General features: G+C 43.6%; 1 protein-coding gene and 1 long non-coding RNA gene across 4 annotated transcripts in view; one reads left to right on the top strand and one right to left on the bottom strand.

Moving 5' to 3' along the window:
* Nucleotides 1–3,802, top strand: part of LOC115323227 (protein capicua homolog) — a 77,273-nt gene extending 73,471 nt beyond the window's left edge. For all 3 annotated transcript variants that reach the window (XM_029983604.4, XM_040503008.2, XM_040503007.2), the window contains one exon: nucleotides 1,575–3,802. In XM_029983604.4, coding sequence (XP_029839464.3) covers nucleotides 1,575–1,843 — 269 coding nt within the window. In that variant the 3' untranslated portion in view covers nucleotides 1,844–3,802. The remainder of the gene's footprint in view (nucleotides 1–1,574) is intronic.
* An 8,210-nt stretch (nucleotides 3,803–12,012) lies between these two features.
* On the bottom strand, nucleotides 12,013–15,302 carry LOC8052345. The gene is made up of 3 exons (XR_003919125.4): nucleotides 15,163–15,302; nucleotides 14,639–14,694; nucleotides 12,013–12,415 (listed from the first exon to the last, which is right to left on the bottom strand). It is a non-coding gene; the product is annotated as an uncharacterized LOC8052345 (long non-coding RNA).
* Between the last annotated feature and the right edge of the window lie 10,541 nt (nucleotides 15,303–25,843).

Here is a 25,843-nt window from a genome sequence, read left to right as displayed (position 1 = left end):
TCTGGTGTACAGTAAAATACCACTTGAACGAACGTCATTTAAACAAACTATTTAGTTTTACAAACTTTTTTAAATCCCCCGCCGAAGCGCCATTGAACCCAATGCAAACGCCCTTCAGTTTAACGAAATTCAGCGCAATGCGCATTTCAGTTCTACGAACCTATTCCGCGGCACCATCCTATATCTTCCGGGTCATATTGATCACTCCAAGAAGTACAACCCGCACGTTTTGTTGCATATTTTCACGTTGAGAAGCGCGCGACGTATAATTTGCCGCCATTTTAGCTTTGAACTGGATTGGCTATCTAGATAAGCTCGTAGCCAGCCGAAGCCATAGCTGACTTTGCGTGTTTAGCTGGCTTCACAGCCATAGCCATAGCCGCAGCTTCAGCCACCAAGAAAAGGCGATTGCGTGCTGGTTAATCGTGAGCGCCAAGCGAAAGCGCCTGTCTCTAAATTGTAGCGAGCGCACTACCTCAGGAAGAAGAAGAGGAAGAAGAATCAACCCTTGAAGAGGAAGCAGCAAAAATTTCAGCTAAAGAAGCACTGATGTGCTTGGAGAAACTGAAGGCCTTTGCTGCCCAGCAGACTGCTGTGCCGTAGAAGGTTCATGAGAGCTTGGATACAGTGACTCAATTCACGACCAGCGCAGTCCTAAACGCACAAGTGCAGCAAAAGATTACTGCATTCTACACAAAGTGCTAAGTGGCGGAAATACACTTGCAAATGAGCAGAGTGACAAATAAATGGGTTGAAATATCATTTGAACACTCGATTTTTCCTTTAGTTTGTGATAACAAGCTGCAACATACTTATTTCAGTTGAGTGAACTTTCACTTTAACAAACTTTTTCCTGAGGTCCCTTGAAGTTTGTTCAAGTGAAGTTTCACTGTATAAGCTTTAGAAACAAAGTATCATCCTCTGCGAGACATGAAAAAAACAAAGCAGCGCAAAGACAAGGACGAAGTAGAAGGAACCACCACAAGGCGAGAGTTGAGAGCCACGTGGAATACATTGCGGTCTGTTTTTGTCATTTTACGTGGTCTCTAAAGGGGAAATAGTTTAAATATGTGGACGAATGAACCGTACTAGTCGAATGGGGTAAATGTTACGAAGCCGCCGAAAGACAAAATCTTCGATGGTGCTGGGATTCGTAGACTCATGGGAAAGCGTATACTGCCTGCAAAACTTTATGGTGAGTTGTAAACACTGGCTTTCCACGGGCTTTGAGGGAGAGTATTATATAGACATGGTGGCTCGTTCATAAAATGAAAATGCAATGTATTTATAGTAAATGTAGTTGCCTTAACACTCACTTGCCAGAGGGCTTCTGTTTAGTGGCGTAGTAAGATTCTGATGTTAAATAGGGTCTGCACCATTTTACTTGACTATACTGCCTTCCTTTTGTTAAGATACCATAGTTCCGTCGCTCTCGAAACGACCATCATGCACCGCGTAAGTGCGCAACAAATTCTTCAATCTTAGCCCAGCAGTATAGCCGAAAATGTACACGTCGGCTCCGCTTTCGCTCCCAAAGCTTCTCGGCCCTAATCTCTCGCCTTTCCAAACTGCAGCGCAAGCGACCGCCGCCTTTCAGCAACGCCACCGCGAAGTGTTCAACAATAAGAACACCCTGCAGCTGAAGATCCGCGAGGTGCGGCAGAAGCTGATGGCCCAGAACAACCAGGGCAGTGTGGCCACCACGCCCAACGCACACGAGGGCGCCTCCGAGGCCGCCTCCACTCCGCTGCCCGCCCCGTCCCCCGCCACCAAACCTCCCACCGAGGCACAGCGCTCCGAGGCCCAGAAGCCCGATCCCGCGACTCCGCGAAGTGCCACGTAAAAGCAAACCCCGGCAGCACGCCCGACACGCAAGGGTCTTCATCGTGTTGTTGCGTCCCGTTCCTGGTCTGCGATCGGCTTGCCCGGTTAGTGCCCGATTGGTCCAAGGACACGAATGTGCGGACAGATTAGCTCCCTCGATAGACGTGATCTGGTTGTACTTACTGCGTTTGAGATTCCGGGACGAGGGAGGGGTCGTCTGCAACGATGAGGCGATTGTGCCACGGTGTGCACAGTGCTCAAATTCAATTATAGTTCCGTGTTACTGGTAGTTTAAACTCGGTGATTAGACTGCGCAGGAGTCAGAAGCTTGCCACCTGTGGACGCGGCTGCCGTCTTGGCTGCTCCCTTCGCCTCGGGCTCGTCGTTGCGGACGACCTCTTGTTTTTCTGTCGCTAGAGCAATACTACCGTCAAGGAGAACACACAGAAATTGCTGCGCTTTGGATACTGCATTCTAAAAGCTACTACTCCGGTGCGAATGTACCGGTGTGGTCATTCTTTTATGCGATGCCCGGTTGTGTCTGGGGAATTGTGAAACCTGAACATTTAATTTGACATCAGGGGATCACTGTCTCGTAAGCCTGTTTGGTTCTTCCCGTGGGACAGGTGTTGCCCACTGCAGTACATTGAGATTGTCAGCTGGCATGCGCAGCACTTAAGACGTCATCTCAGGGGTGGTGCCAGGGAAATGGGGAGTTTTGGCAGGTTAGTTTTGCAGTCACAACATCGACATTGGAGGGCTTATGCTGCCAGTCTGAAGCACACGTTGAGGCACTGGCACCGAAATACTGCTGTGGCCACGAAAACGATCAGCTAAAATTCCCCGTTACTTAACAGCGGGTGCCAAACACCCACGCTGTTTTTGTTGTTTTCAGTGAGCTCGTTTACAGAATGTTCTGAATAATGTGGACATTATTGGGAGTCTTTGCCGAGAGATTAGATGGAAGGAAGGGCACATTTCTTTGAGTTTCCCCGTACGCTTTGAGCGAGAAAAAAGATTTGACACAGGTGGTCAACCAATGTGGTGCCCAGGTCACCGTTAGTAGAGTATGTCTATAGAAATAGTAGGCTTTAAGACTTGTGCTTGCTGAAAGAAAGTGTAAAAATGGTATATACTGCCAGTCCGGGAAATTGTTTCTAAGGAACAGTATGGTAGACTCATCTCGTTGCCCGTCATTCGCAGTCACTTCTTTGCACTGAGCCCGCTGCTGCCGTTTGTCGATGGGTCCTAACTTCTTCCAACTTGTAATAGTAGTTTTTAGTGTTTTGTTTTTATGATGTTTACACAAATTTTAATTAGAGAAAAAGAAACAATATAGGGGGGGGAGTCCAGAGGGAGAGGCTGATTTACAAGAGGCATGAGCTCATGCTTGCAGCATACATTTTGGAAGCAGCGAAAATGTGCAGTACATTTCGTTCTACGGTGCTTTCTGCAGTGAACCCCTGTCAGCTAGCTGTGTAAAATAAGTGGTTGGGCAAAAGCTTTTGCCATAGATGCGACCATCCTGTTGGGTTCAGCTACACTGCATTGTTGCTAGATGGGCTAGCGTAGAACAGCGACCGTGATGCCATTGAAAATGGTTGGCGTACCGAGGACTTGCAAAGCAGGCCTTGCGTGTATTGGAAAGCGGAACGGCCTCACGAAACTCTGAAGGCATGCACAGAAATTGCTGTACGCGGGAACTTGTTGGTGGGAGTCGCGTCCTCGTGTTCAGCCCACCAGAGCTACCCCTGTTGAGCCTGGTGCTGGCTTTTGTTTTGTTGCAAGTCCTACTACCAGTGAGCACAACAGGTATACTTGCCTTAACGAGAAAAACTCGTTGACTCCAATTCGTCTGCAGCTTTGAAACCTGGAGTTATCCACCGTGCAACTTAAGGTCCGTAGAAGTTGGCTCTTTCGGCGGTGTCAGTTCTATTTCTGGGTGCATCATGCTGAACTTCACTGGGTCAGGGCATTACTAGGTAGTATATCTTGTGAAAAAAAACTAACGAGGATGGACCTACAAATGGGCTAAGTGACTTTGTAATATCAAATTGCCCATTAAGCTTGTTTTCTATTTTTGTGAAGGTACAGTGCTGTGGTGTTTATTTCAACTTTGAATTTGTGGGAGGAAAGAACAATTGATCTGGCTTGCTATAGTCAAAGTCAGTGCTATTGTGATTCTGAGCAGTACAGCTGACTAACGAAAAAAAAAAATACCTAGACGGGAATAAACAAAAAGACAAACTCGCACGGCGAAGGGTGATGTCAATGTGTTTGTAAGATACCAGCATGAAATGCAGAATAGAAGAAAACAAATATTTAACAAAGAAGACTGCTTTATTTGTTATTGTCTTGTATTCTTGACAATGACAGAGCAGACAAGTGTGTGACCCCTTTCATTTTCCCCCTAATCATTTTATTTTCTCAAGGAGAACAGTCACTATACTTGCGGTCAGCTTTCTGCGGCAATGCAGGCAATGCTAAAGGAGAGGGTGAACCAACCGCCGTACACGCGCCTTTCCTCCTCTCTTCGGATTGCCACAGAAAGTTGACCGCGAGTATAGCTCATTTGTCTTAAATATGATTTTGATTGCTTCTTGGCTGACGAAAAATAGACCTAGCGGTTAACTCTGCATGGGATAAGAATTGATTTTGGTTAGAGCTTTCACTCTGCGAGTTCATACTTTAATATTTTTTATTAATTTATTAATCTAGTTCAACATCCTTCACTCTGGTCAATTTCAGCATGCTGCACCCAGAACTGATCCGTTTAAAGACCCAACTATGCCAGAAATGCAGCATGCATTGCATGTGACAGTATCTTTGGTATGGGTTGGGTTTCGAGCTTAAAGACGTTAGAGGCCTTGAATATTTTGTCTTAAAGGTGGGAATACCTAATGAAAAATGTTATAACCACTAGATGTAAAGGTTTTAAGGTAGTCTTTGGAGTATACATTGCTGTAGTTGCTGTGGTGTTGTAGTGTGAATACTGCATGTGAGAGGCACATGTTTACCTTACATGCACATCCCATTGAAGACGGAATGAGGGAAATGAAATTGCCGAGCGTTGTGCGGGTGTCTTCTCGCCAACTGGAGTGTGGGTGAGGTGACTTGCGATAATGAGGCTGCTTCTAAAATTCAGCTAACTGTGTGGTCCATTCCTGGCTTGTGCTTGGCTGCATCCATGCAAGTGTTTGGGTGGGCAGTGTACTTTGCAGGGCTCTGCACTCATGCCTGCTGGCATGCTGTTTTTCGGGATAGGGATTGTGTGACTGATTTAAAAAACAATTTTAAGTGACCAGTGCTTCTTGCACTAACAAAAGTATAAACAAAAAGTACAACCTAAATGCATTGTTCTCTGTGGTTAATTGCTAGAAATTATTTTCTTTATTGTTACAGTTACCCTTACTGATGTTCTTGCAGTAGTTGTTGACATTTCCTTGTTTTGTTGTTCCAAATCGTCGGTGGCACGAAGCATCATGAAAGGCACATTCTTCAACAAGCATGTACAAAGATTAGAGTTCTGAGTATGATGTCACAGCTTAACATTGTAAAGCAGCATTTGTAGACTTCTAGTGACTCTGCCTCCGGCTTCATATAATTTTTGCGAAGGTGTCTACAGTATCTTGGTTCTGGTGATATCCGGATGTCGTGTTTGTTGTGTATAGTTGGTGTTCTTGTCGATGGGAGATTATGACATCATTGTGCTTATTACTTGCATTGTTCTCATTCGGGCAGTTCCATGTTTACTGTCTTCCGAATTATTTTGTAACGACATCTGATGTCCTTGATTGGTTGCTCTGCTATTTTTGTCTGGAAGAACCGCAGTGCGTATGTACCTTCCCTTTATCCAGGTCATTCGAAAAGCTTTTCCCCCAAATTGGCTGTTCCTTCGATTGAGGATGCTGATGCACTGTTGTAGGACCGACAGCGTACGTTGCCAGCCTGTTAATTTCGGTGTAACTCAGCTCCAAGGATTACCGCCTGGTTCAGCCTTAGACTGGGAAGGCCCAGTTGCTTTTTGTGCGCAGCTCATGTTTGAAGGCTGCTGCATGTTTCTGAAATGCTACATGACTAAGAGGATGGGAGCTGCAGATGGACACATACACACATACAAAGATATAGATGCTTTCATATTTTTAATGGGAAAGGCATAGTGTTGAGTACACTGTGTCATGTACATACTATGTAGCTGCATGTGTCATTATTGTGAGTCTCCTAAAAAACCAACTGTTTGTCAAAAAAAAAAAAAAACTTTGAGAAAGCAGGGTTGCAGTTGCATTGTTCCATTGCTCATGCAAGGCTGCTGCAGTATATACAGTGTACCATTGTCACCCATGCTGTTCATAATGTTGGCTAATTAACTGGATACAGCCATATTCATTGGCTGTGTGTGAAAAGTCACTTTGCACAAGCCCTTTTCCTGACCTGTGGGGTCTTTGATTGACTGCTTGAAACCAGTCGAAGAAAAAGAAAGCAGACAAGTGCCAATGATGCTAAAGGCATGCAGTGTTCTTGGCGAAACAATCAGTCAGTGTAAATACAGTGATCGTCTCAATCCCTCATCAGCGAAGGGGCCAATAACGTCGAAAAAAAGTTCTACAGTCCCAGTGGTGTTAAATTGCCAGGATGCCTTGGGCTTACATACCCTCATTTCTTTTTCTTCCTGTTTTTATGTGGTATACATATATATATACATATATATGTACACACAGCAGTTGAGAAGAGTGCTTGTTGACAACAGATCTGTCTGCTCTTGTATTAGCATTTCTAATTACATTTTATGTCTTACCTTACTTTTCTGTGATACTTTCACTACAGATCTTAAGCATAAGGTGTCGCATCTTCATTTTTACTTGGAGGCATCTTAGTTTAATTTTTTTTTTGTCCTCTTTATTCATGCCGATCATACCGCTTTGAGCTCATGATAATTTGTATGTACATTGTGCGAAAGTATAAATAAATTACCCTCAGTGCATTGTTACTTCCTGCTCACAAGTGTCCCCTTTTTTCGTGCGACTTCAACGTGCACCAGGGTTGTGTATTCGGATAACATGACTCTCTGAGGATGTCGTCGATTGTTGTGGCACATTCACTCTGAAGAGTGTGCTGCAAGAAGGTAATCCGGAGATGCCGACACTTGCATTAGGTTGAGCTCCACTTGTTCCTTCTTAGGACTGGGAGAACCTATAAATCTGTCTTTTACAACCCATCAACATTCACATAGTAAATGAAGTAACGCTAGAGATATTGAAAACTTTTTCTGGCTAACAGATCTTGTGATGAGACATTCTATTAGGGTGTCTTAAATAGCGGCCAGGCTCTTTAAATCTACCGCGAAAATCGGTTTCTTAACCTATGGCGCTACGATTTCGTGCAGCATTACCCACAGGTGACGCATTTTTTAGAGTAAAATTTGAAAACAGCGAACTTACCTGGGGAAAAAAAGCCACTGGTCTTCAAACAGTAGGGCATCCTATTGTTTGAAGACCGGTGGTTTTGCTTGGCTTCTATAGGAGTTAAGCCTTTCTCCTTTTTTACTGTTTCCTCAGGTAAATTTGCTCTTTGCAAATTTTATTTTAAAAAATGCGCCACCTATGGGCAACGCTGCACAAAATTGTAGCGCAATAGGTTAAGAAACTGAATTTTGCGGTTGATTGGAAGAGCCTGGCCGCTATTTGAGGCACCCAGTAGATGTCCTTGAGTGTTTGGATAGATGTTTTGAACAAGACTGAGAACCCTTATAAAGAGAGAATGTACAGCATATATGCTCCATCTTCCTCCTCGAAATGTTTCCTCCTTTCTTGTTGTGGGACAAGTGGTGGGAACAGGACATGGGATTGCTTTTGTCTATTTCCAAGTCGACTTTTAAGCCAATCAAAGCCCAGGAACAGCCAAAGTTTTTTCATACAACTAGAGGAAACGTGAAACAACATTGGGTTATATTTTTTACAAGTTCATCTAGTGCAGTGCAACTCAAGCTCATTAGCACATGAGAGCAGGAAGCTAGCAAGCTGAAGAAATCGGAGGTAATTATTATGTTCCTTGTTTGGAAAGCTTGTCATTTTTATTGCAATGTGCTCAGTGAGTAGTGCAATTGTTGTGCCATTTGCACCAAAATACCTACCCTGCTGCATCCTGCTACATTTTACCAAAATCTGGGGAACATGCACCGATAAGAAACGAGCCAGAAGTAGTTTCTTATTACGAATATGGAAACTAATCGTCCAGGCATTGCTGCACTGCTAGTTTGTCCCGGTAAGCTTGCTTGAATTGTCAGAACTTTTGGTCATCGCCTAGATTAATGTGTGATTTGATTCAATCTTACCATTGATTATTCAGTATCTTGAAGTTTCATGATATTTCTAATTGTTTGGCAGTTTAATTACCTCTGCTGAGTGTGTGTCTCACTGCACACTGCTACAAACAAAAGAAAGTAAAACCAAAATAGAACTTATTTGCAAAACAAAAATAAAATTATGGTTAGTCTCTATATGATAGACAGACATTTTGACAAATTGCATGTATCATTAATCATGGTTTTATTTATTTACTTTTAATTCAAAATTTAGGGAATACTTTGACCATAGTTACTGGGAAAGTTGATTAATCACATTGAGTAGGTGTAACCGGGCTGAACTGTGGGTTTAATCTTTGTTTAACTGCAATTAAAGCTTGGGAATAACATTCATGCATTCAGCTAAATTTTTAAACCATATTAATTGTCAACAAGCTGACTTTGCATCATTATAAATATTTATGTGTAAGATGCCATGGATGCGCATATTTAAATTACCTTTACAATTTTAATATGCTTTGCAATGCACAGAAGTGGCGAGGCAAAGTAGTAGTGACTCTTAGTTGGACGGGACAACACAGAAATGTGAACATAGTATTTGCAGTGGTATTAATGAGAATGGAGAGTTTGCTCATGTTCCGAAAGTGCTTGCTTATGTTCCAAAATGGGCATTCAGCTGTTCTAAAGGGTGCTCCACAATCACTAGACCCAATCACGACTGCCAGTGCCACACAACAACGAATCCAGAGCCACAGGGGCTATTGGCAAACTTATCTCAGTCCATGCTGTTAATTGCGACACCAGAACACTACAGCTGAATGCAGCTTATAGATCCAACAGAGGTGCTGTGGAGAGCATCTAGCTAATGATGAGGCCAAAGGGCTGCATACAACATTTCACTTGTTCACTGTCCCTCAGCAGGTCATGCTTCCGATTCATGCGGCCTTTTACACCTTGGCATTCACTGGATGCACTCCGCAGCCTTTAATGATTAGCCCATGGCATATTCATCAGGAAAGTAAATGCACAGGTATTTTGTAAAGTATCTATTATGAACAGTAAAAACTAATCACTGACAAAATTCATAAAAAAAAAAAAAATTCATTCAAGCACTGTTTATTATGTATAGGGTGTCCCAAGTCACCAGGCTCGATCTAAAATGGATCGTAAAAATCGGCCCTTGCACGTAGCAATCTCAACTTTTCGTCAAAGGTGTATTTCACAGGTCGGTTTTATCTTGTAAAATTACAAAGCGTAGCTCCCTTCCTGTAAAAAATAGGGCCAAAAAACTTGCCCTGGTCAACTGCGGACGGCGACACAGCCGACCGAGTCGAGTTGCAGGGCGCGTTTGGCGAACATATCGATAGTGTCTGCTAAAGACGCCGAGAGCCGGCGTCTTTAGCAGACAATCTTTTTGACTCAGAAGCGGTGCGCATTCCGCAGGCGGCGACAGTCGCAGAAGCAACAAGGAACTGCAGTTCCTTGTCTGCTAAAGACGCCGGCTCCCGGCGTCGTATGCTCGTTTGTTGGCGGCAGTTGGCGTCCCGACCGCTTGCGCCATCTCTTGTCTTCCGTGCGAAACGGCGCCGTGTTGTTTGAAGACCAGTGGCGTCGCTGCATTTCCATAGGAGCTAAGCCTTTTTTCTTTCTTCACCTTTTCCTCAGGTAAGTTCGCTCTTTGCAAATTTCACCAAAAACAATGTACCATCTGTGGGCAACGCTGCACAAAGTCGTAGCGCGATAGGTTAAGAAACCGAATTTTGCGGTGGCGTCTCCTTGAATTACTCTGTAGGTGACAATATGTTCTTAAACTTTCGCATAATATCCCAACTGCTAGCGCCACATTCTGATGAAGTTTTAGCTTTCTTTGCTTAGTATATTTAACCAGTGAAAAAACACAGTTCTCGTTTCTCGGAAGCTGCCTAAAAAAATTACGGGGTTTTTCTCACCGCAAAAATTAACTTTGCATCGCCAAACGCTCGTTCTGCACTGAAAAGTAGTGCTAGAGGTCCAAACCAGATGCGAAAGTTTCAGCATGAACCGATACCTTAATCAAAAATTACGGGATTTTATGAAAAATTCAATGAAAAAATGGGGCCCATTTTCGGTTACTTGTGCCATAGAGCCCCCATTCGGGAGCTCCGTCAGCTACCGTTTTCCCATTGCCATTTTTAGATAATCACTTGTAACTTTTCAATAAAATATTGGTTCGCACTGAAACTTCTGGAATCTGGTTCGGACCCTAGCGCCACCTTTGGGTGGAGAATGAGCGTTCAGCGACGCATAGTTTATTTTTGCAATGGAAAAAACTCTGAAAATTCTTTTCAGGAACACCCTCTACATCCTAAAAGTACTTGAAGTACAAAGTGAGGGGTTATGTAGTTTGAATAAAGTAGTAAGTACACCGGGCACAATGTACTTAAAGTAGAGCAATATAAATACAATGTATTTTCAAAGTAAAGTACAAGTACTTTTTTAACAGAATCTTTCATGATGTATGAATTGCCCCAAAGATAATCGGGGGTGCATCAGTTATTTCTGGAAATGGCGGCAAATATGGCATAAAGTCAAGTGACCACAGAGCAATTATTTTACTCTCGCTGACAAACTATTTAACGCAACCCACTTATATCGGTCTTACAGCCGCCATTACTTTAATCAGGAAAATGACCAGATGACGTCTCGAAAGACAGCTGGCTTTCACACCGCGACACGATGCTTTACTCTGTGTGGAGCAATCTATCGTCTGCTCGTGCGTCTGGTGAGAGTTGAATATCTTCCCCATCATTGCTCTATAGAGCTGAAAAAGCAACATTTTTAATTCAGATTTAGCAAGACCAAATTTGGGGCATGTACTTTCCTCGGAAAGTGCCAAAAGTAAAGGACACATGCAAAGGAAAAAAACATTTTTTTTTAGATAGCTAGATGGAAAAAGGATGTCATAAAACGATTTTACAACGAAGAAACAAAATTTTTAGAGCTATATTTACGGCGCTATACGAATTTGTAGTTGGCGCTCGCGGGAGCCGCCGCTGGTCACGTGGTAGGCCCGCGCGCCGCCGCGCTGCGTCGCCGCCGCACGCTGAGCGTTGTGCGAACGCCGCTTCAACGCGTTTCTCCACGCCGCCGCCGCACAAGTTCGTCTGCTTCGGGGCGCCGCCGCCGCCGTCTGACCGGCGCACAGGTCTATCGCGTCTGCTTGCGCTTTTTCAGGAGTTTCCTTTGGGCTCTAAAAGTTACTTATTCGTCTTGGTTTTTTGTTATACTTCAAACAAAGATGAATAAGTTATTTTTAGAGGCCATAGGAAGCTTCCGAAAGAGCGCAAGCACCACGTGATAAAGACCAGTCACGTGATAAATACGGACCACTTTTTCGCGGTGCCTGCGGGCGCCAACTACAAATTCGTTTTGCGCCGTAAATATAGCACTAAAATTTTTTTTTCTTCGTTGTAAAATCGTTTTATGGCGTCCTTTTTCCATCTAAGCCGTTTAAAAAAATGTTTTTTTCCTTTGCAGGTGTTCTTTAACGAAAGTACACTCGGAAAACATACTTCAAGTAGAGTACAAGCTTTCCAAACCTACTTGAAAAAGCACTTTAATTGCAATATAGTACTTCCCAACACTGGGGACAACTGCATATATTATTTGCTAGCGTTTCCAACGCAGTACTCGGTTGACATAGCCGAACGTCGCGTGAGCGTTCGGATGCAGCTCATGTTCCATCAGCAAAGCACCGATGAACCATGAGTCCCAGTGCTAACACCGACGCAGCACTTGTGTCAAATCTACGCCCTAGGCTCGATCGACACAGAGGGCGAAGCGACTCCAGTCTAGGGGCCGTGTAGGGCAAACACTGAGCTCTGTAGAAAACAAGCAGGACACATAACTGTCTTTGGGAAGAACAAGCATTTTCTCTTTTTTTCAGTATGGCATACATTGCGTTGAAATGTCAGTTGCTAATTGGGTCCTAAAAGTCCTTTGTCAGAATCGGTGCTAGACGAATGAGGGAGAAATAGCTAAAATGTCCAGCATAGACACAATCTGTGGCCCAGAGCTGCACACGAGATGACGGCACGCAACATGGCAGCTGCTTCTGTCGAGGGTCGGGCGCGTTTCTTTGGGGGCGGTCAGCCGCTGTCGGGGTCATCCCCGCTGACTCCACTTTTGGCTGTGGCCCATCTGGCGGAGGCTGAAGGCCGACAGCAGGATTCCGAGGGTGGACAGCGCGAAGGCTGAGGAGGCCACAATGCGGTCCTTGCCAGGAGTCAGTTGGTTGTCGAGGTAGACATTCTGCAGCGAACGGTGCACAATACTTTGCATCTGTTTGATATGCAATAAAGCTTGTCCCCCTAACGACAAAAAAGCAATGGACAAGGCTAAAGCTATGGTGCCTAATACGCACATCCCACTTGTATGGTTACCACATCCTCAAACGTGATCCATCAATGTCTGCCTGATGACGTCATAGAAGAGTTACGTTGTCGCTGGCCACAATCCTAGAGGTGTCACAGCGGCGGTTCAGCTTGACAGTTCATGGAAGCTTCGGCAGCCAGGAGCTGGGACAACGCATCGACAGTGATACACACATTCTCTCATGCTTTTTGCCGGAACTTCTATGACTAACCACTAGGATTGCGACATCCAACAGCATGATGCTTCGGCTTCTGCGACATCATCTTTTGCCACTATAGGATCACTCTGATGTACGGGCAGGATAGGACGTTGGACACACCGGCCGAGGACAAGTTCCAGGCACCGTAACTGAATGCTACCGCCCCCCCTTTCCAAGAAGAGAATTCTCACCAAAAAAATAGGTGGGATTCAGCATGGGAGTCTATCGTTGCAACACCAGCAACAGGGTTCTCCCGCAATCACACGTGGCAACCACTGAAACTCAGATTGCCAAATGGACCTTTTCTACATACCGACGGCTGCACAAACTAAAAATCGAGGAAGTGACCTACCTGCACTACCAATCGATAATAGGAGCTACGCTACCAGTTTCTTTGCTCTCTGAGTTGCGGTGCATGCCCAACGCGACTTTAGAGAGGCGAAAGAAAACCATGACAGAAACGTCGTGCTTTTCTTTCCGTCCACCTTCTTTTTTTGTGTAACACAATTATATATACGCTGCAATTATGTGTTCCACTCGCTGATCCAGAGCCTCTTTCAGAATTTCCTCGGTTTTTTGTGCAGACTTCCGCCGCTTGGCATCGGGTGCTCGCGCAGAACGCTTCTCAGAAAAGGTCCATTGTAATCTTCTTGCACCACTTAGACAAAAACTTAAGCAAATTGTTCATTGCATACTACAACAAGGTCTCGAGTTACCATCTCCACCACGGGGGGTCACATCAAAGTATTACGTCCCCGATTGGCTGCTGCTGCTTCAAACGTCTCCGAGTTGTTTGAGTTGCTCGCCTGTTTCGTGTTGGTCCTAATTCCAACACCACTTAGGATCTAGGGAACAACTCAATGGCAACCCCGAAACTGCTTGGAAAATGGCCTTATTTGAAACAGGTTTCAGCCCGTTGTTGCCCTGTGCATGCTATTCAATAGAGTGATGTTCACACCATGGGCACCCACTATTATAAGTAATGGATGAAGCTATGACGGTCAATAAAGAAGATTCTGTAAAATACTATATTGCACTGCCCTCAGCAGGCTCAAAGCATGCTAAGGATAGTTTGAACCTGTGAGACCACTACGAAGCAGTTAGATAAAGTATCGGCAAAATCCACCTTTTTCGAAATAAGTGGTACCACCTAGTGGTGTGCGACTGGGTTCGAGATTGAATGGCTAGAAAACAACCTACTTACAAGCTTCTTTGATTTGTTCGACGATGCTATTTGGGTACATACAATGTCACCTACATTCTAATGGTTCGACACTGAGGTGGTGCGAACTTGATATGGCATTGCCAAAGATCGCTTTTGTACTCAGAGTGGATTATCTTGGCCCCGAAGTTGATACAATTCAAAGAGGCCATCCGCCCCCTGTGCTCGACCAGCAGAAAGAGGAAGAGGGTGCCAAATTCATTTACTCCAGAACCCATATTTCGGGAAAAGGACCATTGGATTCAATGGCTCTCTTGGCTCTACATTAGGACAACAATCACAGCATCACCTTCAGAGATAGTCTTAGTCTAGTAGAGAAAAGAGCTATCAGAAAAACAAACAAAATAGAATGAAGTCAGAGGCAGCTTGTACATTGTATGCTTCTGTAAGGCTATCAGAATCAGGGAGCGTTTGGCTTAGGGAGATACATTACTACTTGCATGCGTAAAAACTGCGCACGCATTCATCAAGTGTTTAATTCAGAAGATTTGAGATTACAAGGTGTGGCTCCAAAATAAGCTCGAAAAGGCGAGGCAAATTAACATCGTTCGTGCGCGTTTACATTTTGCGTTCAGAATCTCTTCCAGTGGTCGTGCTTGTTTTCAAACTTCGCCTGGATTAATCTACGAACCGTTAGGTTGAATTACAACGATGAAAATGATGAACAAAGGCTACTCACGTGGGAAATTCTGAAGGCGTACCGGCTCGCTTTCGATACAAACATACTTCAGCGGCCTGGAATCAAAAGACGACACATCGATCAAGCAATGCAACCAGAAAGCATCAGCTATTTCTAGGAGCACGTCAACTGCAAGAGTTCACTGGGTACAAAATCAGAGAAATGAAAACCGAGGCGACGACTGAGCTGTGCGTTCTTAACGCTACGGATGAAATAAGAGTTTCAAAGCGCAGGGAATGTAATTTTCTTGTAGTTCACACGTACGTTAGGCGCCGAATTTTGAATGCTGCGGCCTCTTTTCACTTCACCTCAATCGCGAAAAGGTCATTACGCAACCACCAGGCCCCCGCGCTGCCGAAAGTGTCTACTGCGACATTCCAGAGCCCAGGACGCAGAAGCGACGCTCGTGCCACGTTTCGAAGCGTGAACAGCACTCGTGAGACTATTAATACAAAGGAAAACAACCCTCCCCGTATTTTATTCTTCCAAAACGGCATCTTACGGGAGAGCCATGCGGTACGTACCAGCAGCGTCCTAGAACTCCCGTGGGGAAAGGTTCTCGGTGACAGTGTTGCCCGACGAACACGAAAGTTTCTTCCGGTATGCCGCCAGCGCCGCCCTGTCAGCCCTCCACCCGTGCACTCCGCCGCCCCAGCGCGTGCCGCGTCGCCGTTTGAACTGGCTTGAACCGGATACGCGCCTGCTGCAATCAGCTGCTGCGCTAACAAATGAAAACAACATTTCCAGAGCACACTCGTTCGGCCTCGTTCACAACAGAACTTTTACCACGCGGGAAGAGGCGTTTAGTGGACAGGAGAGAATTCACCGCCGGTCCGTCAAACGCAGCTTGCTGCGGGCAATTTACTGAACTACAACAATCAATTTCTTGACATCATTTTCTACAAACAAGCAAACGATTAGGTGATAAATATATATTATATTTTCACTCTTGCACGGTTAGCTAGATCAAAAGTTTGACATGCAAAAGACAGTTGGATTTTTTGACGTTCAACAGTCGTTTCTGCCAAGAAAGAAACAGATTTAGGGGGGGGGGGGGGGGGGGGGGGGGAGGAATCGACCGCCCTCCTCCCCGGTCAGGCGAATGCATACCGCCTGACCCATAAATCCGCCCCTGCTTGAACTGTGTGTTTTCTAATATAACCAGAATGAAATCGCATTTTAACATTTCCAGATAGGATTGATTAAGTACAATTTAGGAGCATATAATTTACTATATCCAAGTCAGCCTGAACATATCGGATCGGCGCTTCGTTGGCACGGGTTATTGTTATCAAACCAAATAGTTTGAAACGAAAATGCCTCCTTTCTTAATTAATTTCATGTACTACAAATGTGCCTCTTTTACTTTCAAAATAGCGGACTAAAAAAATTACACATGTTATTTTCACAAAAATAGGCAATCATTGGTTTATTATTCAACAAAGAGCGCGTGAGGTAGTTGCGGTTTTCTGATCGGTACACTGAGGCAGAGAAGTAAATTTAATTTATATTTATTAGCACAAAAGAAGTGGATCCTTACACGCCGTAATCCTTACGCGTAGAAATGTGAACTCGCGACTTGTTCGACTGCTGGTTATATCTGTATTGTATTGTTGTGTTCGTCCGTTTTTTTATCGTTCCCCATCTCAGGGTTTACAAGATGTCGTTATATCGTTCCTCGCGACTCAACGGCGGAAAACAGGTCCGGAGGCCACGATTTCACTCCTGGATGAAAATCTGGCAGACATGTTTGTTTTGAACGCGGCAGTTTCTCAATGGAATACCCCACAGCTTGTGTCAACAGCGGCTTACACATATCAGCTAAGCATCGAGTCTCCAGCTCGTTGCTCGCCCTCCCGTGGCAGAAAGAGGAAGCGCTCTAGAGAGGGTCTCCCGATTCTCCTGCTCAGCGGGCACGGCGCAACTGCGCCCTATCATGGCTCGCGAAATGTCATTTCCAAACGCAAACAAGACTCTTCATTGTCCCAGCGCAGTGCTGCAGCCGGTATGGGATTGTACCTTACTAGAGAGTTTTAAACGAAAGCGCTGTGCGTTTGCGTTAGAGTTGCATGCCTTAGGTTGTGCGTGCGCCTCATCGCCATGCGCCAGTCCAAGACGGCAATGTTGGGCTCCCCGTATGCGCTAACGCAAACACACAGTGCTTGCGTTCGCTCGTATACACAATACTAAAACTCACATCTGTTTCACCGGCTTCAAACGCCAACGCAACATGCTGCAGTGAGGAGAGGTGCAAGCAGGTAGACGTTCCTTCGAACTGGAAAGGCTGAGATTGGCAAAACGACGGCGCGTAAAAATGAAAGTAACTAAATGTTATAAAAAGATTAATAATTAAAAAAAAAAAAAAAAAAAACTTTTTTTTTTTTTTTTTTTTTTTTTTTTGGTGGCGTTTGGTCTGGGAGGATTTTGGCCGCGACTTTGTAACTCTTGCCGATTCTCGAAAGTTGCGACTTTGATAGCAAAATATGCTTTATCCACAATTAATGTAATTTTACGTGAATTTCTCACATTAGCGAGAATGTTCTGATTGATTTTTGACTATTTTTATTTTATAACTTGGCAATTAAGAATAATGCATTTGGCACCAGTGATGATAATTAGCACACTTTTGATTGTCATTCTTGTTCGCGCGTTTTAAAATTAGGACATAAGCAACAAATCATATTAGAGTTCGAAAAATTGCGCATTAAAATATCTGAGTTCTAATATTAATATTTTTAATACAAATCACGGCGATGTATGCCCCCAATTAAAGCCATGATTACGAAAATACGCCATTTAAAGTATAATTTTTGGTTTTGTTTTTAGCATATGAAAAACTCTGACGTCGTTATCAAGGGGCGGCGGAGAAAAGCTCACCGGAGAAAAGCTCACCGGAGATATGCTCACCGGAGAAAAGCTCACCGGAGAAAAGCTCACCGCAAAACCGGCAGATGCGGAGAAAAGCTCACCGATTATTTTAACTTAGCGGATTCTACGTCAAACGAGGCAATTTAACACAATTCGCATTCGTCGCTTCATTATTAATATGTCCTCTTTATTGCAATATTCTTGAAGTTCATTGGGTATATTTACTAATTCCTCAGAAATTAGTAATCACCCATTCTGTATATTAATTAAGCCGCAAGTATAAAGTAAGAACATCGTGCACTTGTTAAACAAAAAAAAGAAAAAATATTGACAGCTGACAGTGCGCCTTCGGTAGCTCTGTCAGATAAAGAGGTGCGTCCTTTGCGAGCTAATATGAATACCGGTGTGGGTGAACCGTTTCAGCTCCCAATATTTTGTAGTACCTAATAGATAAGTAGGTGTTTGTTGATGTAATCACGGTCGGCTACGCTGTTAATTTCTCTAACAAAAGTTTAGTTGCGAGAACAGCCTCGTCCTGTCGTGCTTGTTGTCTTCACTCCGGCGTCGTCGTTTGAGCGGTTTTCATCAACTCGCCCTATTGGCTACATTACAAAAGGCTACTTATTATATAGGTCACGAGTAACAACACTTAGAGTGTGCAGCTCTCAAGGTCACGGGTGGTTCGCAGTAGAAGGGCACTATCGCACAAAGGCAACGAGTGGAAATACCAGCACGAACGGCTAGAAAACGTGCATGTCCGCGGAAGAAAGAAGCCTCGATATCCTACTGACTGTTTTATCCTGTTTTCAAAGGTGAACAAAGGCTTCAAAAAGAATTTCAGGCACCGCATTGTTGCGCATGCATTTTCGGATTATCGGCATTTGCAGTTTTGAGTTTTAGGCTTGAGGTAGACATTATTAAGTTTTCGAACTCTTTCCTGTTCTTCAAGAGCACAAAGTTTTCAGTTAGGCCTCGTTGCGTAGAGAGTAAGACATAGAAAACACTCGGCCGCGATTATTAATTTGGGAGCCATATACCCAATAAGGTTAACAAATACCACAAAAAAGATTATTTCCTTTTTTACAAAGCTGATGAATTTTAATGTTAATGAATTGATATAGGTTACGGATGATCCAACAGCCTCCATATAAAAAGAAGAAAAAAATTGGTGAGCTTTTCTTCGCATACGCTCAATGAGCGGTGAGCTTTTCTCTGCATCCGCCAGTTTTGCGGTGAGCTTTTCTCCGGTGAGCTTATCTCCGGTGAGTTTTTCTCCGGTGAGCTTTTCTCCGGTGAGCTTTTCTCCGGGATTCGTTATCAAGATAGACAAAGAGACAAACACTGGATGCAATATAAAGTCCTAACCGTCACGCCTTGCGTTAAACACACACACACACACACACACACATACGCGCGCGCGCGCTTCAGCTGCCTGACCCGTATTCGGTCTTTGGGTCGTTGTTATACGTTTAGTGGACATACTTTTAGAAATTGGATTTATTCTTCTGCTTACTCATCTAACTACCCGAAATACATTACAAGGCCCGTAGTTCATTATTTCACATTTATTTATTTATTTACAGAATACCTACATCGCCTCGTGGGCATTATCGTAGGGGGGGGATCACGAAATAACAAAGAACAGTGATTTTCACAAACAAGAAAAAAATACATCATTGTCTGAGATACTGACCAGTTCCTGTTGCAGCAGGTTCCAGTCTTTGATTGTTTGAACAAAAAAAGAACTACCAAAATTGTTTGTTTTATAACAGTACTCAAAAACCTTTTCAGAGTTATCGAACCGCGCTGACATGTAACTTGGTTTATACAAATACTCATTTCTATCAATGCCAGTTTCATTATAATAAATCCGATGAAAAAACTTCAACCTTAACTTATACCTTCTAGTGTTTAATGATTCCCATCCCAGCATGGCTTTTATTTCAGAGATACTTGCATAAGGGTTATAGTTATTGCTGACAAATCGTGCCGCTTGATTCTGTACCTTTTCTAATTTTTCGATAAGATAATCTTGGTATGGGTCCCAAATGATGCATGCATAGTCGAGTATCGACCTAACATGCAAAATATAAAGAGTTTCTTTCACCTCTGTTGAAGCGCCCTTAAAATTCCTCCGGATAAAATATAACATTTTGCTTGCCTTTGCTATTGTATAGTCAATATGATTGTGCCATTTAAGTGATTGGGTGAAATTAACTCCTAAGTATTTACAGTCGCTTACTCTGCGGATTATTGCATTTTTAATGGTATAGCTGGCGGGAGACCTTGATATATTTTTTGTGAAGCTGAGATAATTACATTTTCCAATATTTAAACTCATTTTCCACTTATCACACCAGTGTTCTATTTTATCTAGGTCGCTTTGCAATATTTCTATGTCCATTGTTGAATATATTTGTCTATAAACAACGCAATCGTCCGCAAACAACTTAATCGGCGATTGAATGTCAGTTACAATATCATTAATATAAATTAAGAACAATAATGGTCCCAAGACACTGCCTTGGGGTACTCCTGAACTCACAGTTATAGGTAATGACTTGCTACCATTTAAAACCACGCACTGCTCTCGGCCACTTAAGTAATTTTTTATCCACTTTTGAATATTGTTAGTTATATTTAAAGATGCTAATTTCTTCAGTAGTAGGTGGTGTGGTACAGTATCAAAGGCTTTACGAAAATCAAGGAAAATTGCATCTACATTAGTATTGCTGTCAAGTGATTTTGAAATGTAATGTTGAAATTCTGCCAGTTGTGTGTTACATGAACACCCTCTGCGAAAGCCATGCTGGGAAGGGGCAAGAAATTTATAGGATTCCAGGTAATCAAAAACTTCACTATATATAATATGTTCCAACAATTTGCAACTAATTGACGTCAAAGATATAGGCCTATAATTTTCTACAAGTTTTTTATCCCCTGACTTGAAAACAGGAATAACATTTGCTACCTTCCAATCGTGTGGAACTGCCCCAGTTTCAAGGGAAATTTTAAACATGAGACATAAATACTGGGCTATAATATCTCGACACTTACAAAGAACAATCGATGGTAATCCATCAGGTCCGGTTGCCTTCGAGGTATTCATTTCACGCAAGAGGCAAGTAATACCGTTAACATCAATTTCAATATCTGCCATTGTGTTACCAGAAATAACAGATACTGGTGATTCATCGCTGGTTGTTTCTTGAGAAAATACTGATTTGAAGTAAGAATTAAAACATTCTGCCTTCTCAGCATCACTCTTGATTATTGTATTGTTAACATTTAAGTATGGGATAGAAATATCATCTTTTCTACTTGTTTTAACGTAATTCCAGAACACTTTGGGATTTCGCTTAAGATCATCGTTTAGCCGGGAGAAAAATAACTTCTTTGCTTTTCTTATAGATAACTTTAATGTGTAATTAATTTCCTTTAGCCTTTGCAGGTTTATTGGACAGCCATCTCTGGAAACCCCTCTATATGCACACCGCGCTCTTCTTACGAGTTTACGAATTTCAATATTAAACCATGGTTTTTGCTTTCGTTTTTGTCGAATAATCCTCGATGGTACAAAAGTGTCGATTAAGTTTGTTATTTTATTACGAAAGATGCTCCACAGATCTTCTAGACAGTGCGATTCTGCTAAGCATAAAAAGGTTGAAAAATAGCTGTCCAATTCAGTGCCGATGGCGTCAAAGGTTCCTCTCTCATACATGAATACCTTGCGTGGAAGTTGTGCCCTCTCGGGTGCTCCAGATACATTTAGCGTTGCAACAACCACACTATGGTCACTTATTCCAGGATACACCCCGACCTCTCAGCGAGAAAAGGCAGCGAGTACGCACAAATATCAGTACCGATTTTTTTCAACAACTACACTATTCTATATGTCACCTCTAAGGTGTATGAAAGACCCTGTCTTTAAAGTAGGGTGACCACCTTCCTGCTAGCGAAATGCGGGACACGCGGGGCCGGGGCAAAGGGGTTGAGGGGGGCGGGGGGGGGGGGGGGGGGGGGGACTTAGGGGAAGTTTATGAACGTTCACACAACAAACCGAGGCTCTGTTAGCACGTTTATTATCCTGTACTGTTTATGCACTCGCAGCAATTAATCTCAAATATTTTCCACTCATATAGTTTTTAATGACAAACATGTTATTAAATGTGTCGAAGTTGAAAACCAAAATGGACGGTATCAAACCTCAAAGCATCAAATGTAAAAAAAAAACAAAAAACAGTAAATCTTTTTTGGGTTATTGTTTCCTGTAGACGCTTATTTTTATCAACATGGTCCTACACAATTTTGTTTACATTAGTGAACAAACGGTCAGGGCGCAAACGAGCTGGTGGTTGTCAAACGTTTGGCTGAAAAGTTAAAACCCCCCGTCTGGGACAAGGGCCGAACAAACACGAAGTCTCAAGCACAGTTGAAATTTATTCGACAACGAAAAAGCTTATATAGGCATCAAATCCTACACAAAACACCAGGGAGAGAGAGGGAGGGAGAGAGAGAAATGGGGAATCCTATGCCACCAGCAGTACAACAAAGCAACCTTTACAATAGAACCGAGAAGCAGTGACCTTATTTAAACAATAAAAACAAAATCTTTTTTTAAAAACATTGTCTACACCGGCAATCCGTCCCTTCTCGTCCCAGTCTCGGAGTTTTTAGTCAAATTTTTTAACGTTATGTTCTCTTTCGACCATTGCAACTGTAACTGTCTTCATTAAAAAAAAAAGAAGAAAAAACTTCACAGCCACCTTTTCGCATTGACACAGCAATTTGAAAGTAATTAGTACAATGTTATATATTTAAACTTTTGGCGAACTATTTTTCTCGCAATATTTAGCCACCAGGAGGGAGGCGCAACAGCGCATGCGCCTCAGGTCTCCTGCAAGAACGACGATTGCTTCCCGCAATGCTTAGATAGAAAATGGCGTATTGTGGGATTCACACGATTACTAGCGTTCTCCGCGCTTCCCCATGCCCCGTTTGTTCGGCAACACCATGAGTTGCGGAGTGAATTTTACAGCAGTGTGAAATGCGGGACATTTTGGAGATTTTGGAATTTCTCGCGGGACGCGGGACACGAGCCCTCAATGCGGGACAGTCCCGCGAGTCGCGGGACGGGTGGTCACCCTACTTTAAAGGGACACTGAAATCTCCAAAATATTTTGAGGTGCCTGAATCAAACATGTATGTCACTAAATAAAGTTGCCGCGAACAACTTCTTTAACTAAATAATTACGATGTGAGGCACTGAAACAATTCGAAATTAAGACTTATATCGAGTAATTAAATCCAAAATAAACATTAGTTTCGGTTGCGTTCCAGAATTCAAACGTGTATTCGGGCGCAAATATTACGCTAAACACCGTTTTTGTTTTCAGGATAACGAGGTGACCTGTGCTCCTAGCACTCTAGCTTCATCGCGTCTACGCAGAAATAATTTGTGTCGTTCAGTGAAGCCAGCACACTAGACAGGCTCGGCAGCGGTGTAGCAGCGGCACGCATTTCCGACCCTCACTATAAACGTCCTTTTGGACGTTTATAGTGAGGGTCGGAAACGCGCACGTGCGTTGCCCGTAATCGTTGTATCTGCCATTGGAAACGGACTTGTTGACTACCGTCGTTGGCGCAGCCAGGATTTTCGTCTTGGGAGAGGAGGGGGTGTCCAAACAGGATACTACAAAACGCACGACTCCGACAACTCGTGCGGCGCTCCGCTTCCGGCGGTTTTTCTTTCGCGGGGGAAACTTTCCTCCGCTAAATCTGCCGGGGGGGAAACTTCCCCCCCTCAAATCTCCCCCTCGCTATTTGACGGGGAGAAGTTTCCCCCCGGCAGATTGGACAGGGGAAGTTTCTTTCCGTGAAAGAAAAACCGCCGGAAGCGGAGCGCCGCACGATTTGTCGGAGTCGTGCGTTTGGTAGTATCCTGTTTGGACACCCCTTTAGGAGGGTTAGGAAAGCTATGCAATTTTTTAGAAACTTATTTCCGAACTAGAGCTACGGTTAAACGAACTTCGACGTGCGGTGTTGAGATCAGTGATTTCCCTACACACCCCCGAAAAGGGGTAAAGGGGGGGGGGGGGGGGTGTACAGCCCCCCCCCCCTCCGTTTTCTGAAGGCACCCCATTAATTCGCAACGACCCCTCTATTCTCAATGCCCCCCCCCCCCCCCCCTAATTTCAATTCCTAGGGAAACCCCTGGTTGAGATAACCGTGCTGCACGTGCGGCACGTTCACTGGCACACATTTTTCTTATCCATGGTGTAGTTATCCATGGAGGGAATTATTCGCGGGACAAATTGTTTGTGATTATTTCCAAATCGCGAAATTGGCGAAACGTACTGATTTCTGAAAAAAGTTGTTCCACGTAACTTTGCAGACGACAAAAGATACGGCTCCTGCGACCCAACACGAGCTGTCAGAGCCAACCACATGCCCTCCCGGTGCTGTATTGCCTCATTGCCGCTTCTCCCATCGTGTATGAGAAGAAAATTCGGCTATCTAGAGGCAAAAGTTATTTAAATTGTCTTGGAAAAAAAAAGTTTCCAGTAATGCATTTGTTAGGCTTGCCTGAAAATTAATAAAATCATCAACCTAAATACACAAAGCGAAGGATGAGAAAACATTTCAAACGTTACTCTTATATAATTATAAATTGTGATCTAATCTGAAGAATTCATCGCTCAAGTTTGGGCTAAGGAACGATCCGGATATAGTCCCACCTACCGACTTGCCGGCATAGATCCCGAGGTCATTCGGATTAGTGGCTTCAGGGATTGGAAAAGCCTCGGCACTGACGGATTGATCAGCTGATTCTGCCGATGACGATAGTGTCTGCTGAATCACCGGTTTGCGAATGCTGGGAGTTGCGCATTCCGGTGTTGATGCAAAGTCCATGGAATTCAAATCTCGACTTCGTTTTCAAGAAGCAGGTAAGCACAGGGTATTCGATTTTCGCTTCGGTGGGTTGAAGTAGTATAGTTCATCCTGGACTCTCGGATTTCCGTATCATCGCGCTCGGAACAGAGCTGATGGGAGTGCACGACATTGGTCCACAACAAATTTTAGTGCTTCGATGGGCCTGAATGAACGACCGAGAGAGAATGCGGAAATAAAGAGAGAGAGAAAGATTAAGATATATTGATATGATATATGATATTTCTTTATTTAACACTTGAGGAGAGTTTGGTCACCACAACTGGCCAATGGCTCGTACCCGTATAGTCCGTGTCACCATACAATGGAGTGAGAACGACACACTCACACAAGCACTCACACATAAATAAATAAATATATAAAAATGGAACTGAAATGAGAAGGAGGAAAGTGTACGCAGATGGAACGCGCAGCTTCCTTAAATAACTCCTTTACATCATCTCGCCTTCCAAGAAGAGAACGAGATATCGGTAAGGAAGACAGAGATGGAGAGAAGCTTTATAACCACACGCGTCCTAAAAATCCTCTTTGTACGACTTCTAAGGTGGATCCTGGTTCACAAACATGCAGTGGCGATGTATTTCTCAGTGAATGTGCAGCCTTCTTTCTTAGGAGGCAATTTCTCGGCCTTCTTTTCTACATTGTCGTTAGAGGTCGGCACGGGTATGGGCCAGCCCCCGGGCTCGGGCTTCACGGTTACATTCATGAAGGGCTCGGGCCAGACAATTCCCCCGCTAAATTTCGCGGGAAATTTCGCGAAGATTTCCCGCTAAACGGGAGGCCAAGAGAAGGGAGGAGGTGGGTACAGAGGGGTGGCATACCCTCCCCTCTGTACCATCCCCTTCTCTTCCTCAAGAGCTGCACTCCAATTTCGCATTACAGAGAATTGTAAACATCTACAACTTTTTTTTTTTTACCAATATGTTTTCTTTTTTGTAAAAAAAAGGCATTTCAGGTTAAGGAGTATGACTGGGTTACACCAGTTACACCAACGCGTTTACATATATTTTTCGAAAATTAGGAAGGGGGGCGGCAAAATGTTTAGGCTCTACAAAAGCAAAAATGTATATTCTCGATATATATCGGGATTTACTCGTAGTGATCGAAAGTAAAATGTCACAAACACACGGAAAAGTTACCTAACGAAAACCTTTATTATCCCGGCAGATTAAAAAATATATATATTTTAAATTTCATTTAAGCTGTTTTACTACGCGTAATGGCGGTCTTCGTACGATTGATTTTTGACGCGGTGTTGTATCCAGTAATTCGCCGCTACGCGCATTTTTGCGAGTCCAAAGCACAACTTCTGCTTCAATGTCCCCAATAGACCGATCTCACCAGCTAGTTTGAGTACGCCACCGCTGCCGCCATGCATTGTGGAAG

This window comes from Ixodes scapularis, unplaced genomic scaffold (genome assembly GCF_016920785.2).
Source record: "Ixodes scapularis isolate PalLabHiFi unplaced genomic scaffold, ASM1692078v2 PGA_scaffold0__279_contigs__length_252992795, whole genome shotgun sequence".
NCBI lineage: Eukaryota > Metazoa > Arthropoda > Arachnida > Ixodida > Ixodidae > Ixodes > Ixodes scapularis.
Note: the sequence above shows the minus strand (reverse complement) of the source record. Positions and strands in the feature narration are given on the sequence as shown.